The sequence below is a fragment of the Macaca fascicularis genome, chromosome 8 (assembly GCF_037993035.2).
Source record: "Macaca fascicularis isolate 582-1 chromosome 8, T2T-MFA8v1.1".
In the NCBI taxonomy this organism is placed as follows: domain Eukaryota; kingdom Metazoa; phylum Chordata; class Mammalia; order Primates; family Cercopithecidae; genus Macaca; species Macaca fascicularis.
In genome coordinates, this window is record NC_088382.1 from 108,236,520 (window position 1) to 108,259,804 (window position 23,285).

Here is a 23,285-nt window from a genome sequence, read left to right on the forward strand (position 1 = left end):
TTGAGGTCAGGAGTTTGAGACCAGCCTGGCCAAAAGGGTGAAACCCCCATCTCTATTAAAAATACAAAAATTAGCCAGGCATGGTAGCGTGCACCTGTAGTCCCAGATACGCATGAGGCTGAGGCAGGAGAATCGCTTGAACCTGGGAGGTGGAGGTTGCAGTGAGTCAAGATTGCGCCACTGTACTCCAGCTCAGGTAACACAGTGAGACACTGTTTCAAAAGAAAAGTATTAGACACTACAAAATGTGGTAAATAAATACAATTATTTTATTTTGTTATTTAAATGTAGTAACATCAGCATAAAGTAAAAGGAACTAATGGCTAGTTTTATATGCCAGGCCCTTTTATGTCCCACCTGCAACTCCTATTCTGCTATGGTACGCTTTATCTACAACATAGCTGGCGACCAGTTAAAAGAAAATTCCAGAAGATATGACACAAAATTGTCCAAATTCAAGACAATATTTATTTAACAAACCCAGAGTTAGTATCAACTAGATACTAGGTACTGTGCAAGTTCATCCTATCAACATTACATTCCAGTAATCACTAATTCTTAAGACATCAGAAAAAGATAGCAAATGTATAATGCAAACCAAATATATTTTGAGATTCAATGAAAAAACATATCTTACTTGTATAATAAAACAGTAAGTGCTTTTATTTAAAGAAACAGAATTATAGAAAAATAACTCAGCAGAAAAAAATCAACTTTTTGAAGATAATTACAAACCGAATTTTCTTCTTCCTCTTCCAATTCTCGTTGCTGTTCCTCATGTCTTTTAGCTTTGATCTCCATAGCTTCTGTGATCAGGTCTCTTAATATTGATACAGGTTTTGCATTCTTGATAAAAGGATGCTAAAAAAGTAAAATTCAATGGTATAAATTCAAAAGATTTTTCTGAATTATAGCTAACCAATGTTAAAACAACATGTAAATGTTAACCAGGATCACAGGCTTCAACAATTGTTTTTTCATCTAGAATTAAATGTACAGGTTAAGAAAACAGAATATGGCCACTGCCTAGAAATAAAGAATTTGCTTTGGGGCTTGTTTTCAAAAAGGAAAAAAAAAACTTAAAGCACACATACAAAAATGCAACCCTGTTAATAAAACTGCATTATCCTTAAAGATCTAATTGTCCAAATGAAGTGTACACTAGGAGTAAAAAAGATTAAGTTAAAAATATGATTACAGATTATATTACACATAAAAATAAAATTATTTTGGTACTGAGTTACAGAATTTAGTTATCTTAATAAGTTGACAGCCAAAATCAGGGGCCAAAAGGAAAGCAACATATTTTGTTACTTCTTTAACATATTTTCTGTTTTACTGTATCTTAAGTAATTTAATCTCTTCCAAAGACAAAAATATTTTTTCAGAAAATGAATGTTGCCTAATTTCTTTACCATATATAAAATAACTTGTCACTTTTTAAAAAATATCACCCCGATCTAGCTAAAATAGCTAAGCTCTCTGCAATTCTGACAAAGAGAAGGAAAACTATCATAATAGACCTAGGTTTTAAATTTCTTTTTATTGAGAAGGAGGGACACGAGAGAAAGTAGAGTGAAAGGTTATAATTTGGGATAGAAAACCTAAATTTGGGGCAGCAATCAGTTTCAGTAATTTTCATAGTTATATGTCAGTAGATAGCGTCGGGTAAAAGTGACCTGAGTGAGTGAGTGAGCGAGCGAGTGAGTTATTTGTTTGAGACAGGGGCTTGCTCTGTTGCCCAGGTGCGAGCACAATGGTGCAATCATGGCTCACTATAGTCTTGATCTCCCGGGCTGAAGTGATCCTCCCACCTCAGTCTCCCTAAGTGCTAGGAATACAGGTATGAGCCACTGCACCCAGCCCTGAGTTATTTTAATAAACATCAATAGAACACAAAAATATATTCAAAGACAAAAAAAAATTGTGCTGAAGAAGAAACAGATATTTGAAAGAGGCTTTAAAATGGCAAACATATCATTTGGGACAACCATAAGAAAGAACTTTTTCAGAGTACAGAAATACTAAAATCAATTGTAAAGAACCAATAAATTATTTTAGAACAGTTATAGATTAATCTTACCAGATAAATTAAGTCCTATTAACATATCTGTGGTAGAGACTCCTGGTCATACACCAAAACAGAGTTGTGGTTGGACCTACAATTGCCCAACTGGACCCTACATTTCTCAGCTTAACCCATTCAGGTAGTTATATGTGACTAAGTGAATGTGGGGGGAAATACTGTGTTCCACTTCCTGGCCTGGGCTATGGAGGGCTCTTTGTTACCAACGGATAAGGGTGAGAGGTCAGGTTCTCCCAGAGTCCTATACTGGTACTGTGGGGAGTAGTCTCATTTTAGCTGATTGGTGGTGAAAGTCCTGACCCTTCACCAGACTGCCTCTGACCCACTCCAACAGGGAGGTTGTTGGGTTCTTGTTACTGCCTGGTAGGAGTATAAGTCCAGGCTCCCATATGGTCTTCACTGGCACTCCTCACTTAGGGAGGGGATACTTTCTGCACTGCCTTGTGGAGATGAAAGCCTTAGCTTGACACTCAGTCTTCTCTGACACCACCTCAGAAGGACTGGACAGCCTCAAAAGGGTGGAAGTCTAGGTTCTCCATTTAGCCTTTGCTGGTGGGGTAGGCCATAGTTCTCTTGGTGGTGTTTGGCTAGAGTAGAACAGTTATTGTCTGAAAGTTTTCTGTCTTACTAGGCTGTCCATTTCTCCGTCCTTCTGCTTGAGAGAGCAGGTTTTTAGTTTGTGTCCAATGTTGTTTCTGGGTTGTTGGCTTCTCCGCTACCCAGTGTGGGATAAATGAGGTAAAAAGAAACTCCAGGGAACTCACTCACAGCTATGTCTTTCCTTGGGTCCCACCATCTCTAGCAAGTCTATTGCCTTCTTTCCACCTTTCAGTCTTTTTATGCTTGTTTTATATACTTATAATGTCCAAGGTTTCAGCTGTACTTTAATAAGTACAGAGAAAAATATGGTTACTCAATCTGTCTAGCAGCAGAAATCCCTTCTTCAACTCACTTTAAGCACTTGTTTTATCTGAAGTGTTTTTATATAAATCATTAATTTTGAACTCTATCAGTTTAGAAATTGGTAATTCAGAACATGAACAAAATTTAAGAGGAAGTATTTCACATTTTAAAAGAATAAACTTTTCAAGCAGTCTTAATTTTTAAAATACATCATCAAGAATGTGATAGGTTGATCTGCAGTAATTTCTGTCTTCTCATTACTTTAGGCGGTTTAAGAATCCTCACCCTCTTTAATTTTTATTTTAGATACATTTAGAAATAGGAAATCTTTATTGCCTTTTAGAATCTGGTACATTCATCTTTTCCTTGTTGAAATACTTTACAGAACCCTTCATATAATCAGCCCCTTGCCTGACATAAATATTACATATATATTTTTTAGTTTCCATTTTTTGCCATTCATGCCTTTTTCTAAGTTATATATATTCAAATCATCCATTTTTCTTTTGTTTTATTGCAATAGAATGAATATATAAATATTCTCCTATATTAATCCCTAGTTCTTTCCTATTTCTATTTTTCGTTTTTCTTTTTTTTAACATTTAAGACCTTAATCCATCTGGAAATTACTTTGGTGTGTTGTGGTGAAGATCTAAGTTAATCCTCCCAACACCCCCCAAAGGCAGGCAGTTATCTCAGCACCATTTTTACTTTAAGTTGTTTCTCCCTCACTGATTAGAAATGTTATCTTCAGCCGGACGCGGTGGCTCAAGCCTGTAATCCCAGCACTTTGGGCGGCCGAGACGGGCGGATCACGAGGTCAGGAGATCGAGACCATCCTGGCTAACACGGTGAAACCCCGTCTCTACTAAAAAATACAAAAAAACTAGCTGGGCGAGGTGGCGGGCGCCTGTAGTCCCAGCTACTCGGGAGGCTGAGGCAGGAGAATGGCGTGAACCCGGGAGGCGGAGCTTGCAGTGAGCCGAGATTGCGCCACTGCACTCAGCCTGGGCGACAGGGCGAGACTCCGTCTCAAAAAAAAAAAAAAAAGAAATGTTATCTTCACGATATGCTAGTTTCCTTTGTATATTATATACCATTTCTGGGCATTTAATTCTGTTTCATTATTCTATCTCATATTGGCATCATATACTTTTCTAAGCATTTAACAAAAAATGTAATTTGTTTATTAAACATAAAATTTGATTTTTCTATTAAATCAATCACTATATAATTCAGATAATGTTTATCTTTATTTTTTGCCTATATTGTTTCTCAGTGACTGAAAACGGAATATCAAAATATCCCAATTTATTTATTTAGATCAACCTCTTATGTCTTTAATTTGTAACATACAATGCTGTATTAATATACCAAGTTTATAACTGTATCATCCTTTATATTATGTTTTTTATCAATATTAAGTGACTCCTTCCTCATTTACTGATTTCTGCTGTCAATTTTGCTTTTTTAATCATGTTATTCATAGTATCTTTTTATGTGTTTTATTAAAATTTCATTGCCTGTTTTTAACTTTTAACCCAAATTCTTTTAAGTATGCCTCACATAGAAACATGAGTTGGATTTTATATAAGTTTGTAAGTTTAGCTCATGTAGAAAGCATGGAGTTGCATTTATCTTATGAACTAAGTGAACCACTTAGTACTTAACTAAATATTATTTAATAAAAAAATTAACAATTATATTAGTATATAATTATATGCTAATGCCATTTTTATCATAATTGTTTTACATTATGTAAAACATAAATGTTTTATCATAATATTCTATCATAAATGTTTTACATTTGCCATCTTGTTTTTTCTGCATTCTTTTTTACGTTGCTTTGCAGTTTTAATTTTACTTCCTGCTAATCTTAAAATGCCTTTAAAAATATACACATAGTCCCTTTACAAAGCTTCAATTTAGGATTTTTCAACTTTACAATGCTGCAAAAGTGATATGCATTCAGTAGAAACCATACTTGGAATTTTGATATCTGATATTTTCCCAGGCTAGTAATATATGGTACAATACTCTCTTCTGATGCTGAGCGTGAAGGTATTAATAAGTCCCAGCTCCCAGTGAGCTATGCGATAATGAGGGTAATTAATCAATATTCTATAGTGTACTGTGTTGTCAGCATTTTTTGGATAATGTGTTTTGTGTTTTCACATTCAATTGTGTCTACAAAACACTCAACTACACTAATTTATGTGTTCTGGGCACGTTTTTGGTAGGCTAGGCTAAGCTAGGATAGGTGTATTTTAACACATTTTTGACTTACAATATTTTAAACCTTCACTGGGGTTGATCAGGACCTAACTCCATTGTAAGTTAAGGAGCACCTGTACTTAAAAAATTGGCAATTTGTCTGATAAAACTTCTCTTCTGACTCAAGAATACTCAAATAATATGGCCTTGCTCTTCTAGTACCCTTTTAACTTTATTAGCCACTTCCTCTTTGTTGATCAAAACCATGTCTGCAGCAGTTATACAGGAAAAGCACAAGTACAAATGAAATTGGACATACTGAGATTTTGAGATTAAGAACGTTAAGCTCTATAGACTAACTGTAGCATGACACTATAGTGAATTCACAATGAACTGCATAAAAGCAGGGTTGTGGTAAACTGGATGAACCAGATAAGCATATTGGCTTTTCTTAAAAATAACTGCAGCTTAGAAGGGTAGTTTATACATTCCCCTGAGAAGATAAAGTATGATGTAGTTTGAAATTTCTATACTTTGTTAAATAAATGTAATTCTGCTGGTTTCTAGTTTCTGTAGTGTTGGTCTTCTCTCGCTTTTGTTAATATATAATCAGTCACTAAACCCTTCTCATTCTTTCATCAGATTTACTATTTTCTATTTTGGCAACTATTTTTTTAAACTCAGGTCCTTAACAATTCACACCTGTATTATTACAGTGCCTCCTCATTCTATTTCTATATTTTGCTGCAACATTATGCTATCAAAGACATTCTTTTCTTATACTCTCTTGTTTACATATGTAAGTAAAGTGGCTCTCAGACAAAATTGAGGCATCTCATCCTAGGCATCAGTATACCCTTCTTACTTTACTGTTGTCTGTATCTAAACTCTGACACTATTTCTCTAACTGGTGTTACTGTGTTCTAAAATACATCTCCCATTTTTTTGTCTTTGTTCGTATTGTTCATACCATTTCTCCTCCCTAAAATGACCTATTTCTTCTGTATGAGGTATCTGTGATTACCGTATCCATTCTTCTTTTACATTTATTAATCATATAGGCTGTGCATCATGAATGTAACTTCTATATTGTATTGTAATTTTTTAACATTTCTTTCGTTTCTCAAATAATATAACTTCAGTTTTTTGTGTGTTTTTGGGGGGTGTGTGTGACCTTTCTACTAGTTTGTCAAAAATTTTTAGAGTAGGACAGGAGTCTTTCCTTTCTTATTGCTCTACTCTCCTCTAGGACACTGTCTTTGTTTTTATAGCTGTTTGAAGTTGCGTTGTAAGTACCTGTGTTTTCCAACTTGACACAAACGGAAGAGATCATGGAAGACTGGTCACTGACTTTATTTATTTATTTATTTTGAGACAGAATCTCACTCTGTTGTCCAGGTTGGAGTGCAGAGGTGCGATCGTGGCTCGCTGTAATCCCCATCTCCAGGGTTCAAGTGATTCTCCTGCCTCAGCCTCCCAAATAGCTGGGACTACAGGCATGCGCCACCATGCCTGGCTAATCTTTGTATTTTTTGTATAGATGGGGTTTCACTATGTTGGCCAGGCTGGTCTTGAACTCCTGATCTCAAGTGATCCGCCTGCCTCGGCCTCCCAAAGTGCTGGGATTACAGGTGTGAGTCACCGTGCCTGGTCACTTACTGACTTTAGATTCCAGGTTGCCCACCAGCAGGTATAAGGATCATCTCCAGATCAGGAACTCCAGTGCTAATAGACTGAAACTGAACCTTGTCTTTTAATATCCCTAGGGTTTTAATTTCTTTATCTTTAAAAACTACTAAAATTTCAACTTAATAATCTCAAAGGATCCTTCCCATCTATGATTTTTAAAAATTTATACAATATTCTGTGTCATAGAAAATCAATCACTATTTTTAAAATCCATCATGAATTTCTTTTTAAATATTGTTTCTTTGTTTACTGGAAATGAATATGGTATAATCTGTACATGTAAGCTATAGATATATGTCAACAAAAATTTGGCAATCAGATTGTCCACTGAGAGTTAAACTATGATTTAAATCAGGGGTCCCCAACCTCCAGCTGCAGACTGGTACCTGCTGTGGCCCGTTAGGAACTGGGCTGCACAGCAGGAGGTAAGCAAGCATTACAGCCTGAACTCTGCCTACTGTCAGATCAGCAGTGGCATTAGATTCTAACAGAAGCACAAACCCTATTGTGACCTGCGCATGTGAGGGATCTACATGCTCCTTATGAGAATCTAACTAACGCCTGATGATCTGAGGCAGACAGTCTAATCCTGAAACCATCCCACCTCTGCTCATCATCCATGGAAAAACTGTCTTCCATGAAACCAGTCCCTGGTGCCAAAAAGGTTGGAGACAGCTAATTTAAATCATAACAGATAAGACATACAAAACTCCTTGAAGAGACAGAATGGTTTCTAGGCTTCCTGCCAAATAAGACTCTATCTAATGAGGCCAAAGATAATTATCCTATCCAAAAAATATATATATATATAAATCAGAAGTTTGTTAGGTTAAATATACACATATTACCTTTACTATGTATGTATTAAGTACTGGATACTAGGAATCCAAAGGTAGTACCCTTTGGACTACTTTAAAATACATATATATTTCAGCAGGGCGAGATAGCTCATGCCTATAATCCCAGGAATTTGGGAGGTCAAAGTGGGCAGATTACATGAGCCCAGGAGTTAGAGACTAGCCTGGGCAACATGGCGAATCCTGTCTCTATGAAACAGACAAAAGTTAGCTGATGTGGTGGCATGCATCTGTAGTTCCAGCTACTCAGGAGGCTGAGGCGGGAGGATAGGTGGAGCCTGGGAGGTAGAGGTTTCAGTGAGTGAGATCATGCCATTGTACTCCAGCTGGGGCAATACGGTGAAATCCTATCTCAAAAAATATATGGGCCAGGCACGGTGGCTCACGTCTGTAATCCCAGCACTTTGGGAGGCTGAGGCAGGTGGATCACTTGAGGTCAGGAGTTCGATACCAGCCTGATCAACATGGCAAAACCCTGTCTCTACTAATAATACAAAAATCAGCCAGGCATGGTGGCACACACCTGTAATCCCAGCTACTTGGGAGGCTGAGGCACGAGAATCACTTGAAACTGGGAGGCAGGGGTTGCAGTGAGCTGGGTGCCACTGCACTCTAGCCTGGGTGACAACGTGAGACTTCATCTCAAAAAAATAAAAAATAAAATAAAATAATACACACACACACACACATATATAACACATACATATATTTCAAAGGAATATTGACAATATTTCAAAATAAATGTTTTAATCAATTTTTTGTGGAAAAATAAATTTTTACCATCTAAACCATTAATTTTTGAAAGGTAATATTTGCACATAACCCAAATCTCAAAAGTCTCATAAACAGTATTCATCAAAAAGCAAGTCTCCATCCCAGTCCTGCCCCATCTATAGTTAGTTACCTTCTCTGGAGGCCATTTTTTTGCTTATTTTTCTAGAGATACTCCATTATAAGCATTAAGATAGGTATATATGTTGTGCGTACGTAGGTATATTTTTCCAATCACTCTCTTTCATGGACTTTAAATTGTTTCCAACTTGTTCACAGATATTTAGGATCTTTCCAATCTTTTAAAATTTCAATGTTCTATGAATATTTTTACACATATGTTATATCACACATGGTTAAATATTTCTGTAGAATAAATTCCTAGAAGTGCAGTTGTTGGATCAAAGAATATATGGATTTTTTCTTTAAATAGATATTGCTGTACTGTCATCTATGGAGATTGAGTACCAAGTTACACTTTCATAACAATAAACATTATACTTAAGAGCATGTTTCCCATACCCCTCAACACATCCTTTTGGAAAAACAGGACTTTGGAAAGTTACTTTTTTTTTCCCTTTTTTCTTTTTTTGTCCTTTTAACCCAATGATTCTTTTAGAGACAGGGAAGTCACTTTTTACAAGAACCATGTTTTTCATCCTTTTGTTACTTAACAATAGAAATCATTTTGCAAATATCAAGTTTTGTTAACGTGAGACATGCTTATTATTAGTTGAAAGTTCTAAGGCTATTCTGTTGGGAAAATTAAGATTCACAAACAACTATTATAAATATTAAATTATTTCCATTTGCATTAAATTTTAAGGTAGATTTTAAAATCTACTGACATTCTGGATACAAAGTCTACTTACAATTATTCTATCAAAAAAAAAGTGAAACCCTGAAGCTCTTCCTTTAGATAATCCTGTAACTGGTATTTACAACGTGATAAACTCTTCAAGGAGTCCAGGGATCTTGTACTTACATATTTTATAGTGGAGCAAAAAGTCAAAGGACAAATGCTGAGTCAAGGAACAGAAGAAAAAAAAACATGAGAAATAGTAACTATGAAGACAAAGATTCTTTTCTGAAAGGAGAATGCTTTGGAAATTTTGTTTTAAAACAACACTGGGGGGAATGAGGGGACGAGAGGAGAAGAAAGAAAAGAAGAGAACAAAGAGGAGAGGTAAGAGGAGGGGAATGGAGGTTTACATCTTTTTTTTTTTTTTTTTTTTTTTTTTTTGGAGACGGAGTCTCCCTCTGTCGCCCAGGCTGGAGTGCGGTGGCGCAATCTCCACTCACTGCAAGCTCCGCCTCCCGGGTTCACGCCATTCTCCTGCCTCAGCCTCCCGTGTGGCTGGGACTACAGGCGCCCGCCACCGCGCCCGGCTAGTTTTTGTATTTTTTAGTAGAGACGGGGTTTCACCGTGTTAGTCAGGATGGTCTCGATCTCCTGACCTCGTGATCCGCCCATCTCGGCCTCCCAAAGTGCTGGGATTACAGGCGTGAGCCACCGCGCCCGGCCGAGGTTTACATCTTTAGAAATCAGTTATGAAACACACAGCAGTTTTGGCCAATGTCAGAAAGCTGAAAGGTTTGAAGAAAATATCCTTCCTTTTGAGGCACAAGCACTGACCTGTAAAAGTTGTGTTGCAGTAGCTCTCTGCTCAGGATTCTTCACCAAACACTTTTTAACAAAATCGGTGAAATCATCGGACCAAAGTTCTGGCTTTCTGAATGTTGGTGGTGGATTTGTGGGAATCATAAAAATAGCCTAGTGCAAATGAAATATCCAAAAGACAGTAAGAATCACACTAGCACAATCAAATAAACAAATCTCTTTATCTTTTTATCAGACTCTAAATTTGAAAAACAAATTTAAGCTGTTCTAGGATTTCCAGTAAGTCTGAAATTCAAGAAGCCAATCCATCTGCTCCTAATGTAATCATTTCCCACTAAATTTCCTCTATTTGAATTGTAGCTCATTGAGCACATCATTCTTTATTTTACCTATTACTTTTTTTATCAGTCTCCAAAGAAGACTACATTTCTGACCCACTAACGATATTCCCTAAACAGATATATTCCCAAATTTTGCTACTACGTGCCAGATTTACTTCTTGTTTCAGTTTTATATAAGTACTGCTGCTTCAAATGGGTAGTAGGAGTCTAATTTGCTTTTGCAATCCAGAATATTTAAGTAAAATTACTGCTATAATATGAAGTAATACTTGATAGTGCCAAGACTTTTATTTCTTTTTAAATACAAGTCAAAATTTCAAATGAAAAATTTCAAAGTAATACACTACTTTAATTTATCACTAATGATTCAGTACTAATAATTTAGTGGTAATGACAATACATTCAGATAGCTCAAAATTCAAAAACCACAGAAAGATTCCATCTCATCTCTCGCCTCCTAGACAGTCACCCTGGCATGCTTTTGCTTTTAATCTGAGTATGTTTATGACCCAAGAAGTAGATTAAAAAAACAAAAACAAAAACCTGAAGACATTCTAAATATGAAATACAAAAGTCAGTTAGGGGGCTAATGTAGATGTCCCAACATGAGCAATAAAATGTTCAAACTAGAATAGTATCTACAGGAATGAAATGGAAGAAATGAAGCATGAGACACTTCAAAAGAGGAACCAAGAGTACATGCTAATAATATTGTTTTGGAGAGGTGAAAAAGGGAAGCATGAAAAATTACTCCAGAATTCAAGAAATAAGAAATAGGTACCTTAAATTGTAAGGCACTCAGGTATTTTAATAATTCCCTATATCATTCTTTTGAATGCCCTCAGAATATGCAGCCATGTACTACAATGCATTATCATTGGTTTCTAACTTGGAAAGTGATCCAGTGGACTTTCTGTGGGCACAGCAGCAAAGACTCAATATCCAAGTCTGTTGATTATAGGTTAAGAGTCAATCTTTTTACCAGTACATGCATCTTCTTTCAAAAAAGGTAAATTCTTTAATAGATTAGAATATTTTTGTATACCTCACGTCATGCTATACTTATTACATCTATGGTAGTCTTTCAAAAGCAATGTAGCCAGTATTACAAAACAATAAACATCTTTCAATCAAACAAATATTTATAAAGCATTTTTGTGTGTTCAGAACAATGCTATAATTTAGAGGTATCAAAACAAAGGGCCACAGGCCAAATAGTGCCAGTGGATCTATTTCGTTCAGACAACATCAATCTCACATTGCCACAAGGTATGAATCTGCTGTAATTAGGCTCATTTAAACTAGGACATATGTTCTTCCTCTTGCATGAGCCCTATCTAGCCTGGCTCAATTATCTACTTTATGTGAAGGTCCCTTTAAATATCAGATATTGTAAACCTGGCTATTATAGATTTTAAATAGGATACATATCTCAGACCCCCAGAGCTCACAGTCAACTTGTGGAGAAAAAAACAAACACATATGAAACAAATAGCAAACAACAGAGTGCCAGACAATGAAATTCTGCCTGCAAATAACCTAATGAAACTCAGACAGCTCCACAGTTGAGGCAGAACCTAATAAGGCTTTAAAAAATGAGTAAAATGGGGTTAAAAGCAGCTGCTAGCAAAGGCACACAAAACCACCTGCTACTTCCAACTAGAGAATAAAAATAAATTTGAACTCTCATCTCTGCAAAACAGTTCAAAGGACTTACATGAGCCCCTATATAGACTGACCTCAAACTACAGGTAAATTACACTAGATTGTCTAGATAAATATTGTTCATCTGCACTTCTGTTGTAAACTGGTGGATAACACAATGATTTATGTCCTTGCAGCCAATGCTCTCCTTTGAACTTTGAGGCAATGAGTTGCAGTCTTATCTTCAGATAATCTTAACATATAAGGCTCACCTTAGCAGTAGCTATTAGAAACCCAAGGATAAAAAGCTTAACTCTAACTCTTATTTACCCAGTACTCTCATAAAGTGAACCTAAAATGTCACAGTCTACCCTCAAATATGCATTGAACAAGCATGAACACCAAGCATACAGTCCAAACAAATAAGTCTTAGCGTATGATCTATACCAAAATGTCTCCAGGAAAACCACTATGCCATTTATTTCCATTTTTTAACGTTAGATCATCAATAACAGATTTTCTTGCCAGCCTTACTGTACTAATTTAACTAACTTAACCTAATAATGAACCACAGAGGATCCTCTTAAGAATCTACAGGTTTCATATGAGTTGATTAGGTAATAGGCCCCTTCTATAGAAATTTTGGCAATCAGTGGCTCACTTTAGACTAACAATTCATTCCCTTGCCACCAACCAAATCACAGGGACACACATTACAGCCATATAATTTATCTTATCTCTAACACCATTTTGATTGAAGAATGTTAGTAAAATAAATGACATGATTATCCTTGTGTTTGTTTCTACACAATGTGTTGCTTAACTACATACCAAACCTCTGATTATGTTTCTAAAAGAACTACTCTGATCACAAGTAGTTTAAGAGGCCAAGAAATCTAGGTGCTTCAAAACAACTAATTATCTTCATGCCTGAAATGTCATGCCTTAGACTGCAGGAGTACCCAGGAGATGTGGAAAGGGATGAAAATGAGAAGCTACAATGACTGAACTTTATAATCTCAGTGGAATGAGTCAACACATGTCTGAATCTACAGCAGCTGAGTTTGTGAATGTATAGAAGTGATGGGCATGCCAGAATAACAAAGAAATTCATACCATTATTTAAGAACCTCAGATATATGAGCAAAAGGTTATCTTTACAACAAATAAATGAGATAAAGGATGAGAAAACACTATAAAACTACAAAGAAGTAACAAATATAGCTGTTTCCTGACAGCAAACATAATACACAGGTAACAAGCTAAATACAATTTAAAAATAATTTCTGGAAAGGAAATAAAGTAATTACACTAATTTATAAAAGACAGTACAAATAAAAGCAAACGGTACAATGTGATGAGCCAATACTGGACATAAGTCAGAAAAACTGGCTTGAGTTCTAAATCACTACCTGACTGTGTGGTTTTAGTATCATTTTGTTTTTTTTTTCCAAGTAAGGAGGTTGAACTGGATGTTTATCATGTCCCTTACCAGGTATAAAAAGACCCTGGCACTCTTTACCAGGTATTAAAAAACCTTGGCACTCTAACTGCCTAGGAATTGAAAGGTAAAATTATACTAAACAAATATTAAATTGCTAGTTAGAAAAGGGATGGAGAAGAGGAAAAACAGGGAAGGATAGGAAAAGACCTTTTAGATGTTAATATAAAAATGTGAATCTAGGCCGGGCACGGTGGTTCCCGCCTGTAATTCCAACACTTTGGAGGGCTGAGAGAGATGGATTACCTGAGGCCAGGAGTTCGAGACCAGCCTGGCCAATATGGTGAAACCCTATCTCTCCCAAAAAACAAAAATTAGCCAGACGTAGTGGGAGGCACTCGTAATCCCAGCCACTTGGGTGGCTGAGACAGGAGAATTACTTGAACTCGGAAGACGGAGGTTACAGTGAGCTGAGATCACACCATTGCACTACAGCCTGGGCAACAAGAGGGAAACTCCGTCTAAAAAAAAAAAAAAGTGAATCTAAATTTTTATCACCACTCCCTCAAAAGCGAAAATGAAATATATAGAAATTTTGAAGAGAATAGTAAATCTAAAGTGAATATTTCTCCTATAATAATGTTTCCACAGTAAGCACAGAGTTAAAGTATTGGCACCATGAACTCACGATTCACTCCAGCTCCAGTAGCAATCATTAATCTGGCCAAGAAAGGCCAATGTGCCAGCCTGGAAACCAAATTAAGGGAAAGGGTGCACCTGGTATTCTGGCAGTACAAAGCAAATAAGAGAACCAGCTCTAGACGGCACTGGGTACATAATAGCACCATTATTAGTAACTATCTGACCTATTTAACTACTCTATGCCTCTGTTCCCACATCTTAATATAGGAATGTTAAGGCTGTTCTGAATTTTAAATAGATTAATACATGTAAAACACTTAGAATAATGTCTGCCACAATTGTAAATGCTCAATAATATGAGCTATTATTAACCTAATTTTACAACGGAGGCTCACAAGAGTAAGCTAGCTCATTCAAGATCACACAGCTAGTAAACTGAATGTCAAAATTAGAACTCAAGTTTGATTCCTTAGCATATGCTACCTCACATTACCTCTATGTTTCCACTAAATTTCTGCTGCACATAATTTTAAGATAAAGGCTCTGTTATATACATTCAGTCTCTAGAAAAAAATGGAAAAGTATTTGTAACAAAGATGATTATAGTTTTGCTATCTTTAACAGTAGAAAACTGAAGAAAAAAAAAGCCAAACAATTGAGGGTGCTAAGTAAACTATATATGAATAACATAAAGTAACATATTGCCATAAAAAGTGACAAATGTGTGAATTACAAAACCACAAAGAACAGTTCTTAAAAAGTAAAAATGAGGGAGTAAAACAGTAAAGACTGCTTTCGCATAAAAACGACTAGTATGCAGCAATAAAAACTAAAAGATGGTATAGAATCTTAAAAATTAAAACTGTCAATTCATAGCAGCAATTATGTACAAGATTGTATAAGTGTCTTTAAAATTTATTTTTACTATGATGGCTTTTCAATTTTTTTTTAACTTTTAAAAATTACACTTGCAGCTAGGCAAAGTGGCTCATGCCTGCAGTCCCTGAGCTGAGAGGCTGAGGAAGGAGGATCGCTTGAGCCCAGGAGCTCAAGACAAGCCTAGGCAACACAAAGAGATCCTGACTTTATTTTTTATACATATATATATTTAAAAGTATCTAAAAAAATTATACTTGCAATTGCAACAGCTTCATTTGATACCACCCCGCAAGCTGTCACCTATTCCAGCCTGCCCCACAACCACCTCTTACTCATGCACTATTTAAATACCAATACACTCAATTGCTTCCAGTTAAATCTTAACCATCTTTTAAGACTGAAATATAATATCCCTTTAATACAATTCAACAATATCATAAAACATGGCTGTAGAGAAAAGTAAAAGTGAACAAAAGCCAACACTGAAAGAACTTTATCATAAATTTCACTCTCTCAGATAGAAGTCCTATGGTCAGTTCAACTGACTTTTGTAAGCACATAAATGTATCCATACCTGCAATATATTAACTTCTTCAAGAAATTTAGAGTCTAATGGAAGACAAAAATGCATATCAGATCATTTTAATAAAATAGTGTAAGTGCTCAAATACATGTGAGCAATGGGTATTACAAAGGACGACTTAGCCCAAATGGGTATGTGAGCTAAAAGGGTACGGGAAGATGAGATTTCAGCTGAGACATAAATAATGAGTGAGTCAGTGAAGCACAGAAAGGAGACCAGCATCTTCTGAGTCGTGAAGTCTGAAACCTCATGGAGCTGTGGAACCTCATGGAGCTGTGAGAGAAACTGACTTATGTCAGATGTAGGGCAGGGAAATTACGAGGTGAGCCAAAGGCATCTTGTTTCCCATAAAGAAAGAAATCACTCAAATACTAACTGGATCACATCAGAAGTTCAGCACTTGTAGAACTTAGTTATCAGCCATAAAAGAATCTGATTTAACTGATCTGGGGTGATGACAAGGCACAATATTTTCTTACATCTCCCAAGCAATTCTAATATGTGAGTAACATGGAGAACCACTATTCTAAAATATAAAATACAAAACAAGTGTTAGCACTCTTTAATATTTCAACTTTAGAGCTTTCCATATTTTAATCTTGTACTCTGATTAGTTATACACTCATCCTCTAAATGCCCTGGATAACATGGAAACTACTTGAAGGCAAAACAGTGTCTTCTATTGTCTGAATGTTTGTCTCTTGCAAAATTCTTACGTTGAAAGCAAATCACCAACGTGATGGTATTAGAAGGTGGGGCCTTTGCGGGGTGATTAGGTCATGAGGGCTCCACTTTCGTGAATAGAATTAATGCCTTCATAAACAAGTCCCTACAGAACCATCTAATCCCTTCTGCCAAATAAGGACACATAGAAGGTGCCATCTATGAGGAACAAGCCCTAACTAGACACCAAATCTGCTAGCACCTAGATCCTGAACTTCCAAGCCTCCAAAACTGTGAGCAATGCATATCTTTTGTACAAAATTACCCAGTCTAGGTATTTTGTTATAGCAACCCAAACAGATTATATAATCACTTAAGTTTTGTATGTCAACTGCATTAGGCATAGTACTTCTCCATAGTAGAATCTAAATTTATATTGAGAGTGTTGATATAAAGACATCCAGTTCAGTATGGTGACTTGAACATACTGATTTACGTCAACTCCTTCCCCAAAATCCTGCTAAAGTACAGTAAGAATTTTAAAAAGACTTAACCTCCAAAGAGAGAAGGGCAATAGAAAATAAGAGATAGCAATAAAAATTTTGGAAATAGAAAGTAGATGAAAGAGTCATAACTGACTCAAAAGATCTGAGAAATCAGTAAGAAGCACATCAATTCCCTCCAAATAACTGGAAGAAAAAAAAAAAAGCCTAAGAACTTGGAAGTACCAAATATATCTAAAGATAGTGGACACCTGTAACAAGGAACACACTGGGTATCCCAATCTTGGCTTCTAAAATGCCAATCCCCAGTAAAAGCAACCTATGCTCCTTAAGGAAATGACTCATTTCAAAGATCAAAATAGGGAAATCACAAGGTTAGCTTTGGGTATCTTGCTGGGCCAGAAGGTTAAGAAAACACTCAAAGATTAATGGTATTATGTCAAAAGGACATACAAATAACCAAATTTAGGATAATTTGAGCATCAAAATAATAATAATTACACTAGGCATATAGACTATAACTGATAGTAACAAATTTTAAAAAATTAGTCTATGTGTTTTTTTTTTTTTTTTTTTTTTGAGAGGGAATCTCACCGTCACCCACCCAGGCTGGAATGCAGTGACACGATCTAGGCTCACTGCAACTTCCACCTCCCGGGTTCAAGCCATTCTCATGCCTCCACCTCCCAAGTAGCTGTGATTACAGGTGCCTGCCACCATGCCTGGCTATTTTTCACATTTTTAGTAGAGACGAGGTTTCACCATATTGGCCAGGCTAATCTCGAACTCCAGACCTCAAGTGATCTGCCCACCTCGGCCTCCCAAAGTGCTGGGATTACAGGTGTGAGCCACCGCACCTGGCCTACAATGTTATTTTTCTAAGAGTTTAAGAAAAGCTATTCTTTATAGAAAAATTCTAAAAATACACAGTAACTGAAATAGAGTATCAACATATTGCACCCTCAATGTAATTTAATGATCAATTCAGGCAAGGAACACCAATGGATACTTGAGTTTGGATATCTGTCCCCTCCAAATCTCATGCTGAAATGTGGTCCTCAATGCTGGAAGTGGGGCCTGGGAAGGAAGGGAAGAAGGAAGGGAAGGAGGAAGGGGGAAGGGAAGGAGGAAGGAGGAAGGGAAGGAGGAAGGGGAAAGAGAAGGAGGAAGGGGGAAGGGAAGAAGGATGGGGGAAGGGAAGGAGGAAGCGGGAAGGGAAGGAGGAAGGGAATGGAAGGAGATAGGGAAGGGAAGGAGGTAGGGAAGGGAAGGGAAGGGAAAGGAAGGAGGAAGGAAAGGGAAGGAGGAAGGGAAGGGAAGGAGGAAGGGAAGGGAAGGAGGAAGGAAAGGGAAGGAGGAAGGAAAGGGAAGGAGGAAGGAAAGGGGAAGGGAAGGGAAGAGAAGGGATGGGAAGGGAAGGGAAGGGAAGGGGAGAAAGATGATATAGAGAGATAGAATGAATAATGCCCCCATCCCCCAAGATGTCTACATTCTAATCCTTGGACTTGTGAATATGTTACTTTACATGGCAAAAAAAGATTTTGAAGATAAGATTAAGTTAAAAGTCTTGAGGTGGAGAAATTATCCTAAATTATCTAGGTGGCCGAATGTAATCAGAAGGGTCCTAAAAAGTAGAAGAGGGAGCCAGGAGAGTCAGAGAGAGATGTGAGTGTGAAAGAATGGTCTGCTTTGAAGCAGTCTTCAAATAATGCTGCTTTGAAGATAAAGGAAGAGGGCCATGAGCCAAAGAATGTGGGCAGCCTTTAGAAGCTTGAAAAAGCAAGGAAACAAAATCTCTCTGAGACACTCTGGGATAAAAAAGCAGCCCTGCCACCACTTTAGATGTAGCCTAGTGAGATCTGTGTTAGACACTATATTTTGGAAAGCTCCAAAATGATCTCCTTTGACTCCATGTCCCACATCCAGGGCACACTGATAAAAGGCATGGGCTCCAAAGCTTTCAGCAACTCCGTCCCAATGGCCCTGCAGGGTTGAGTCCCTGAGGTTGCTCTCATGGGCTGGCACTGGGTGCCTATGGGTTTTCCAGGTGCATGGTGCAAGCTACTGGTAGCTCTATCTGGAGGGATCTGGAGGATCGTGGCCCTCTTCTCATAGCTCCACCAGGCAGTACTCCAGTGAAGATTCTAACCCCGTATTTCCCCTCTGCATTGCCCTAGTAGAGGTTTTCCATGAAAGCTCCAGCCCTACAGCAGACTTCTGCCTGGACATTCAGGCTTTCCCGTACCTCCTCTAAAATCTAGGCTGGGGTTCCCAAGTCTCAACTGTTGCTTTCCTTTTAGCTATGAAAATGTCTGCAGCTGGCTTGAATTGCTCCCCTGAAAATTTTCCTCTTCTACCACATAGCTGGGCTGCAAATTTTTCAAACTTTTATATTCTGCTTCCCCTTTAAATACAAGTTCGAGTTTTACAACATTTCTTTGCTCATGCACAGGGGCATAGGTTGTTAGAAGCAGCCAGGTCACCTCCTGAACACTTTACTGCTTTGAAATTTCTTCTGCCAGATACCCTAAATCATCAGTCTCAAGTTCAAAGATCTGCAGATCCCCAGGGCAGCGGTACAATGCCACTAGGTTCTTTGCTAATGCATAACAAAAGTGACATTTGCTCCAGTTCCCAGTAAGTTCCTCATCTCTATCTGAGACCTCATTAGCATGGATTTCATTGTCCATAACACTATCAACATTTTGGTCACAATTTAACAAATCTCTAGGAAGTTCCAAACTTTCCCTCATTTTCCTGTCTTCTTATGAGCCCTCCATACTCTTCCAGCCTCTGCCTGTTACCCACTTTCAAAGCTGCTTCCACATTTTCAGGTATCTTTACAACAATGCCCCACTCCATGGCACTGATTTTCTGTACTGGTCTATTCTCACACTGCTATAAAGAAATATCTGAGACTGGGTAATTTATAAAGAAAAGAAGTGGTTCTGCAGGCTGTATAGGTTCTGCAGGCTGTATAGGAAGCTCATGGTTCTGCAGGCTGTATAGGAAGCATAGCAGCTTCTGTTCCAGGAAGACCTCAGGAAACTTACAATTGTGGTGGAAGGTGAAGGGGAAGCAAGCACATCTTTTTTTCTGAGGCAGAGTTTCGCTCTTGCCACCCAGGCTGGAGTGCAGTGGCATGATCTTGGTTCACTGTAACGTCTGCCTGCCCATTTGTGGTGATAACAACTTCTTCCTCTCTTACTTCCTGCCCCTCTCTCTTCCCCCTGCCCCCAACTATCCATCTATACTAGTTTTCTATTTCTGCTGTAGTAAGTTATTACAAACGTAGCAGTTTACAGAAGCTTATTATCTTACAGCTCTTTAGGTTAGAAGTAAAATATGGCTTGACTCTGTGACCCCACTTAAATATCCTGTCAAATTGTAATCCCCAGCGTTAGAGGTGGGGCCTAATGGAGGTGACTGGATCACGGGGGTGGAGTTCTCATGAATGGTTTAGTATCATCCCCTTGGTGCTGTTCTCATGACAGTGAGTTCTCATAAGATGTGGTTATTTTAAAAGTGTGTAGCACCTTCCCCCTTTCTCTCTTCCTCCTGCTCTGGCCATGAAAGATGTGTTTGTGGCCGGGTGTGGTGGCTCATGCCTGTAATCCCAGCACTTCGGGAGGCCGAGGCAGGCGGATCACCTGAGGTCGGGAGTTTGAGACCAGCCTGGCCAACATGGCAAAAACCCGTCTCTGCTAAAAATACAAAAATAAGCCAGGTGTGGTGGTGGGTGCCTGTAATCCCAGCTACTTGGGAAGCTAAGGCAAGAGAATTGCTTGAAGAAGCTGTTATCTCCATATATGGGCAGTATCAGGCTAGTTACCATCCATAACTATCAAGTGCTGTAGTGCCATCAGTATGTGGCGTCCACCTTCCAGTTTACCTCATGGTTTAAGATGGGTGGTTCAACATTACCACACACTGACTCCAGACCTCAAAAAAAAGGGTAAGGGATTGGCAATACAGAGTATTAATCAGGTCTCTTTACCCAGCCTCCTTAGAAGTCCAACACAACATTTCTCTTTTGCAGTGTTCTGAACACTTTTGAAGTTCTTTTCCAAGAGGCTGCAAAAGCCCATGGAATTTCCAGAGATAGATATGTCTTTGTTATGCTAAGGAGTTGACTCATGTCACGCCCCTAGATAGCTTCAGGATACAGGATGGTCAGCAGAAAGAATAAGCATGTAATCAGCAGGTTAGGATATTTAGCTGCCTGACCTCTGGTGAGTGGATATGGAAGACTGAGCTCAAACAAATGGCCAAAGATTTAACCAATCATTACTACTTAATGAAAACCCAGTAAAAAACTCTGTACATCCAGGCTTAGCGGAGCCTCCTGGTTGGCAAACACATTCACATGTCCTGATTGTACAAGAGGAAGTCACAGAGGCTCTGTGTTCCCTCAGACATTATCATATGGGTCTCTTCATTTGACTGGTCCTCCTAATTAGCATCCTTTATAATAAACCTGTTATTCTAAGTATAGTTCTTTCCTGAGTTCTGCCAGTCATTCTAGCAAGTTATCAAACCTGAGGGGATCAAAGGAACTGCTGAATGTATAACCATTTAGTCAGAAGTATGGGTAACCTAGGGACCAATTAGGTGTAGCTGGTATCTGAAGAGTGGTCATGTTGGGGATCACGCCCTTGAACTTGTGGGGTCTGAGCTGACTCTGGATGGTTAGCAGCAGAACAGAACCACAGTACACTCAATTTGTGTTGAAATAGAATACTGTAATTCAGGTGGTATTCAAATGTATTTTCACTGTTTGTCAAGTATAGCAAAATAGTGAAATTGATAACCAAGCAATATAAGAAGTACTTTTTAGACAAAGGTGAAAAATACTGTTTCTCTAACAGCTTTTCTTTACAGTTGTGGTTCTCGAGGTGTAGTTCATGAACTCCTTCACAGGGCCCTTTCAGGGATCTACCAAGTCAAATATTTTTTCATAAAAACACTAAGACATTCTTTTCCTTTTTCTTTCAATTGACATCTGCACTACAGGTACAAAAGCAATGACAGATAAAATTGCTGGCTCCCTAGCACCAATGAAGACAGTGAAACAAAACTGTAATCATTGTATTCTTCATTGTCATGCATACACAATTTTTTTGAATTTGCGAATTCTTTTGATTCAGAAAATCCTTGATTTAAAAAAATACTCTTCTTAGCAAATCTTTTTAGCATCTTGTAGTGAAATGAGAAATATGCATAAACTATACCTGCTACATAATGAAGTACAATGGTTGTCTCAAGGAAAATTATCTGTGATTAAATTGCAAGCTGAACTACAGCTTTTTTCATGAATCATCTTTTTCATTTGAAAGAAAAACTGAGAGATAAACTTTGATTATTCAGATTTGGATACTTGGCAGACATTTTCTCAAAAATGAACCAACTGAGCCTGTAACATCATGGAAACACAGATGGTTTTTGATAACAATTACAAAATTTAAGCTTTCAATTGAAAAGCCAAACTTTCAAAAGCTTCTATCTGCCACCATGAACTTAACAGTTTCCTAGTATTTAGAAACTTTTCTGATTTTTCCAAATGACAAATACATGACATTACCCATTCACATATGAATAAAAATCCATTCCAAGTACAAGATAGAGAAACAGATTTTAATGTAACAAAATAGAAAAACTCACTACTATGGTTTCAGATTCTAATACTGGAATTAATCTTTAGAAAATTATCACTGTTGAATTTTGGTGTAGAATCAAAGGAAGAATATCATAAATACCAGAAAAAAAATGATTAGAATATTGCTCTACCTTAATCACATATCACATATGTGTTAGGCCAGATTTTTAAATACATTTCCATTGAAATAATGTGTTACAACACTCACAAATGAAAAAAAAATTTAACTATCTTCTATTAAGCCATCTGCTCATTATTTTTATGAAAATAGTGATTTTTCATAAAAATATATTACGTTAACTTAGGTAACAGAATTATTTTTAAATGAATTAATGAATACATATTTTTAATTTTCTCAGTTTTAATTCTCAATGCAGTAATACTGGTAAGATTCATATAAACAAAAGCTCTTGGATCCTCAATTATTTAAAGTGAAAAGGACTGCTCAGGCCAAAAAGCCTGAAAACCACTATTCTATAGTGAATGCAAACTAGGGAAACTAACAGGAATATTTTCTCCTGTTTGATGCACGTTCACCAGCAACGGTACCACAAACTTGTTTTACTTTATATTATATCCTTCTAATTTGTTTGCTTTTTTACATATTTGAAATTTTAACAGAGATAAAATTTGGTATATAGTTTATTTTTTCTAAGTAACTGTATTTTAACATGCCTGAAAAAATAATAAAGAGACATGGTTCACAAGACATCAAAAGAACATCCAGAGAAATGAAATTGGTAATGTGTCTCCATCCTGTCCAAGAAGAGGATGCGCTGGACCACTAAAAAA

General features: G+C 37.2%; 1 protein-coding gene across 7 annotated transcripts in view; it reads right to left on the minus strand.

Annotated features, from left to right (window-relative positions):
* Positions 1-23,285, minus strand: part of STK3 (serine/threonine kinase 3) — a 331,890-nt gene that overhangs the window by 130,026 nt on the left and 178,579 nt on the right. For all 7 annotated transcript variants that reach the window (XM_005563776.4, XM_015455063.4, XM_074000046.1 and 4 more), the window contains 2 exons: positions 10,157-10,294; positions 736-861 (listed from right to left, as the gene is read on the minus strand). In XM_005563776.4, coding sequence (XP_005563833.1) covers positions 736-861; positions 10,157-10,294 — 264 coding nt within the window. The remainder of the gene's footprint in view (positions 1-735; positions 862-10,156; positions 10,295-23,285) is intronic.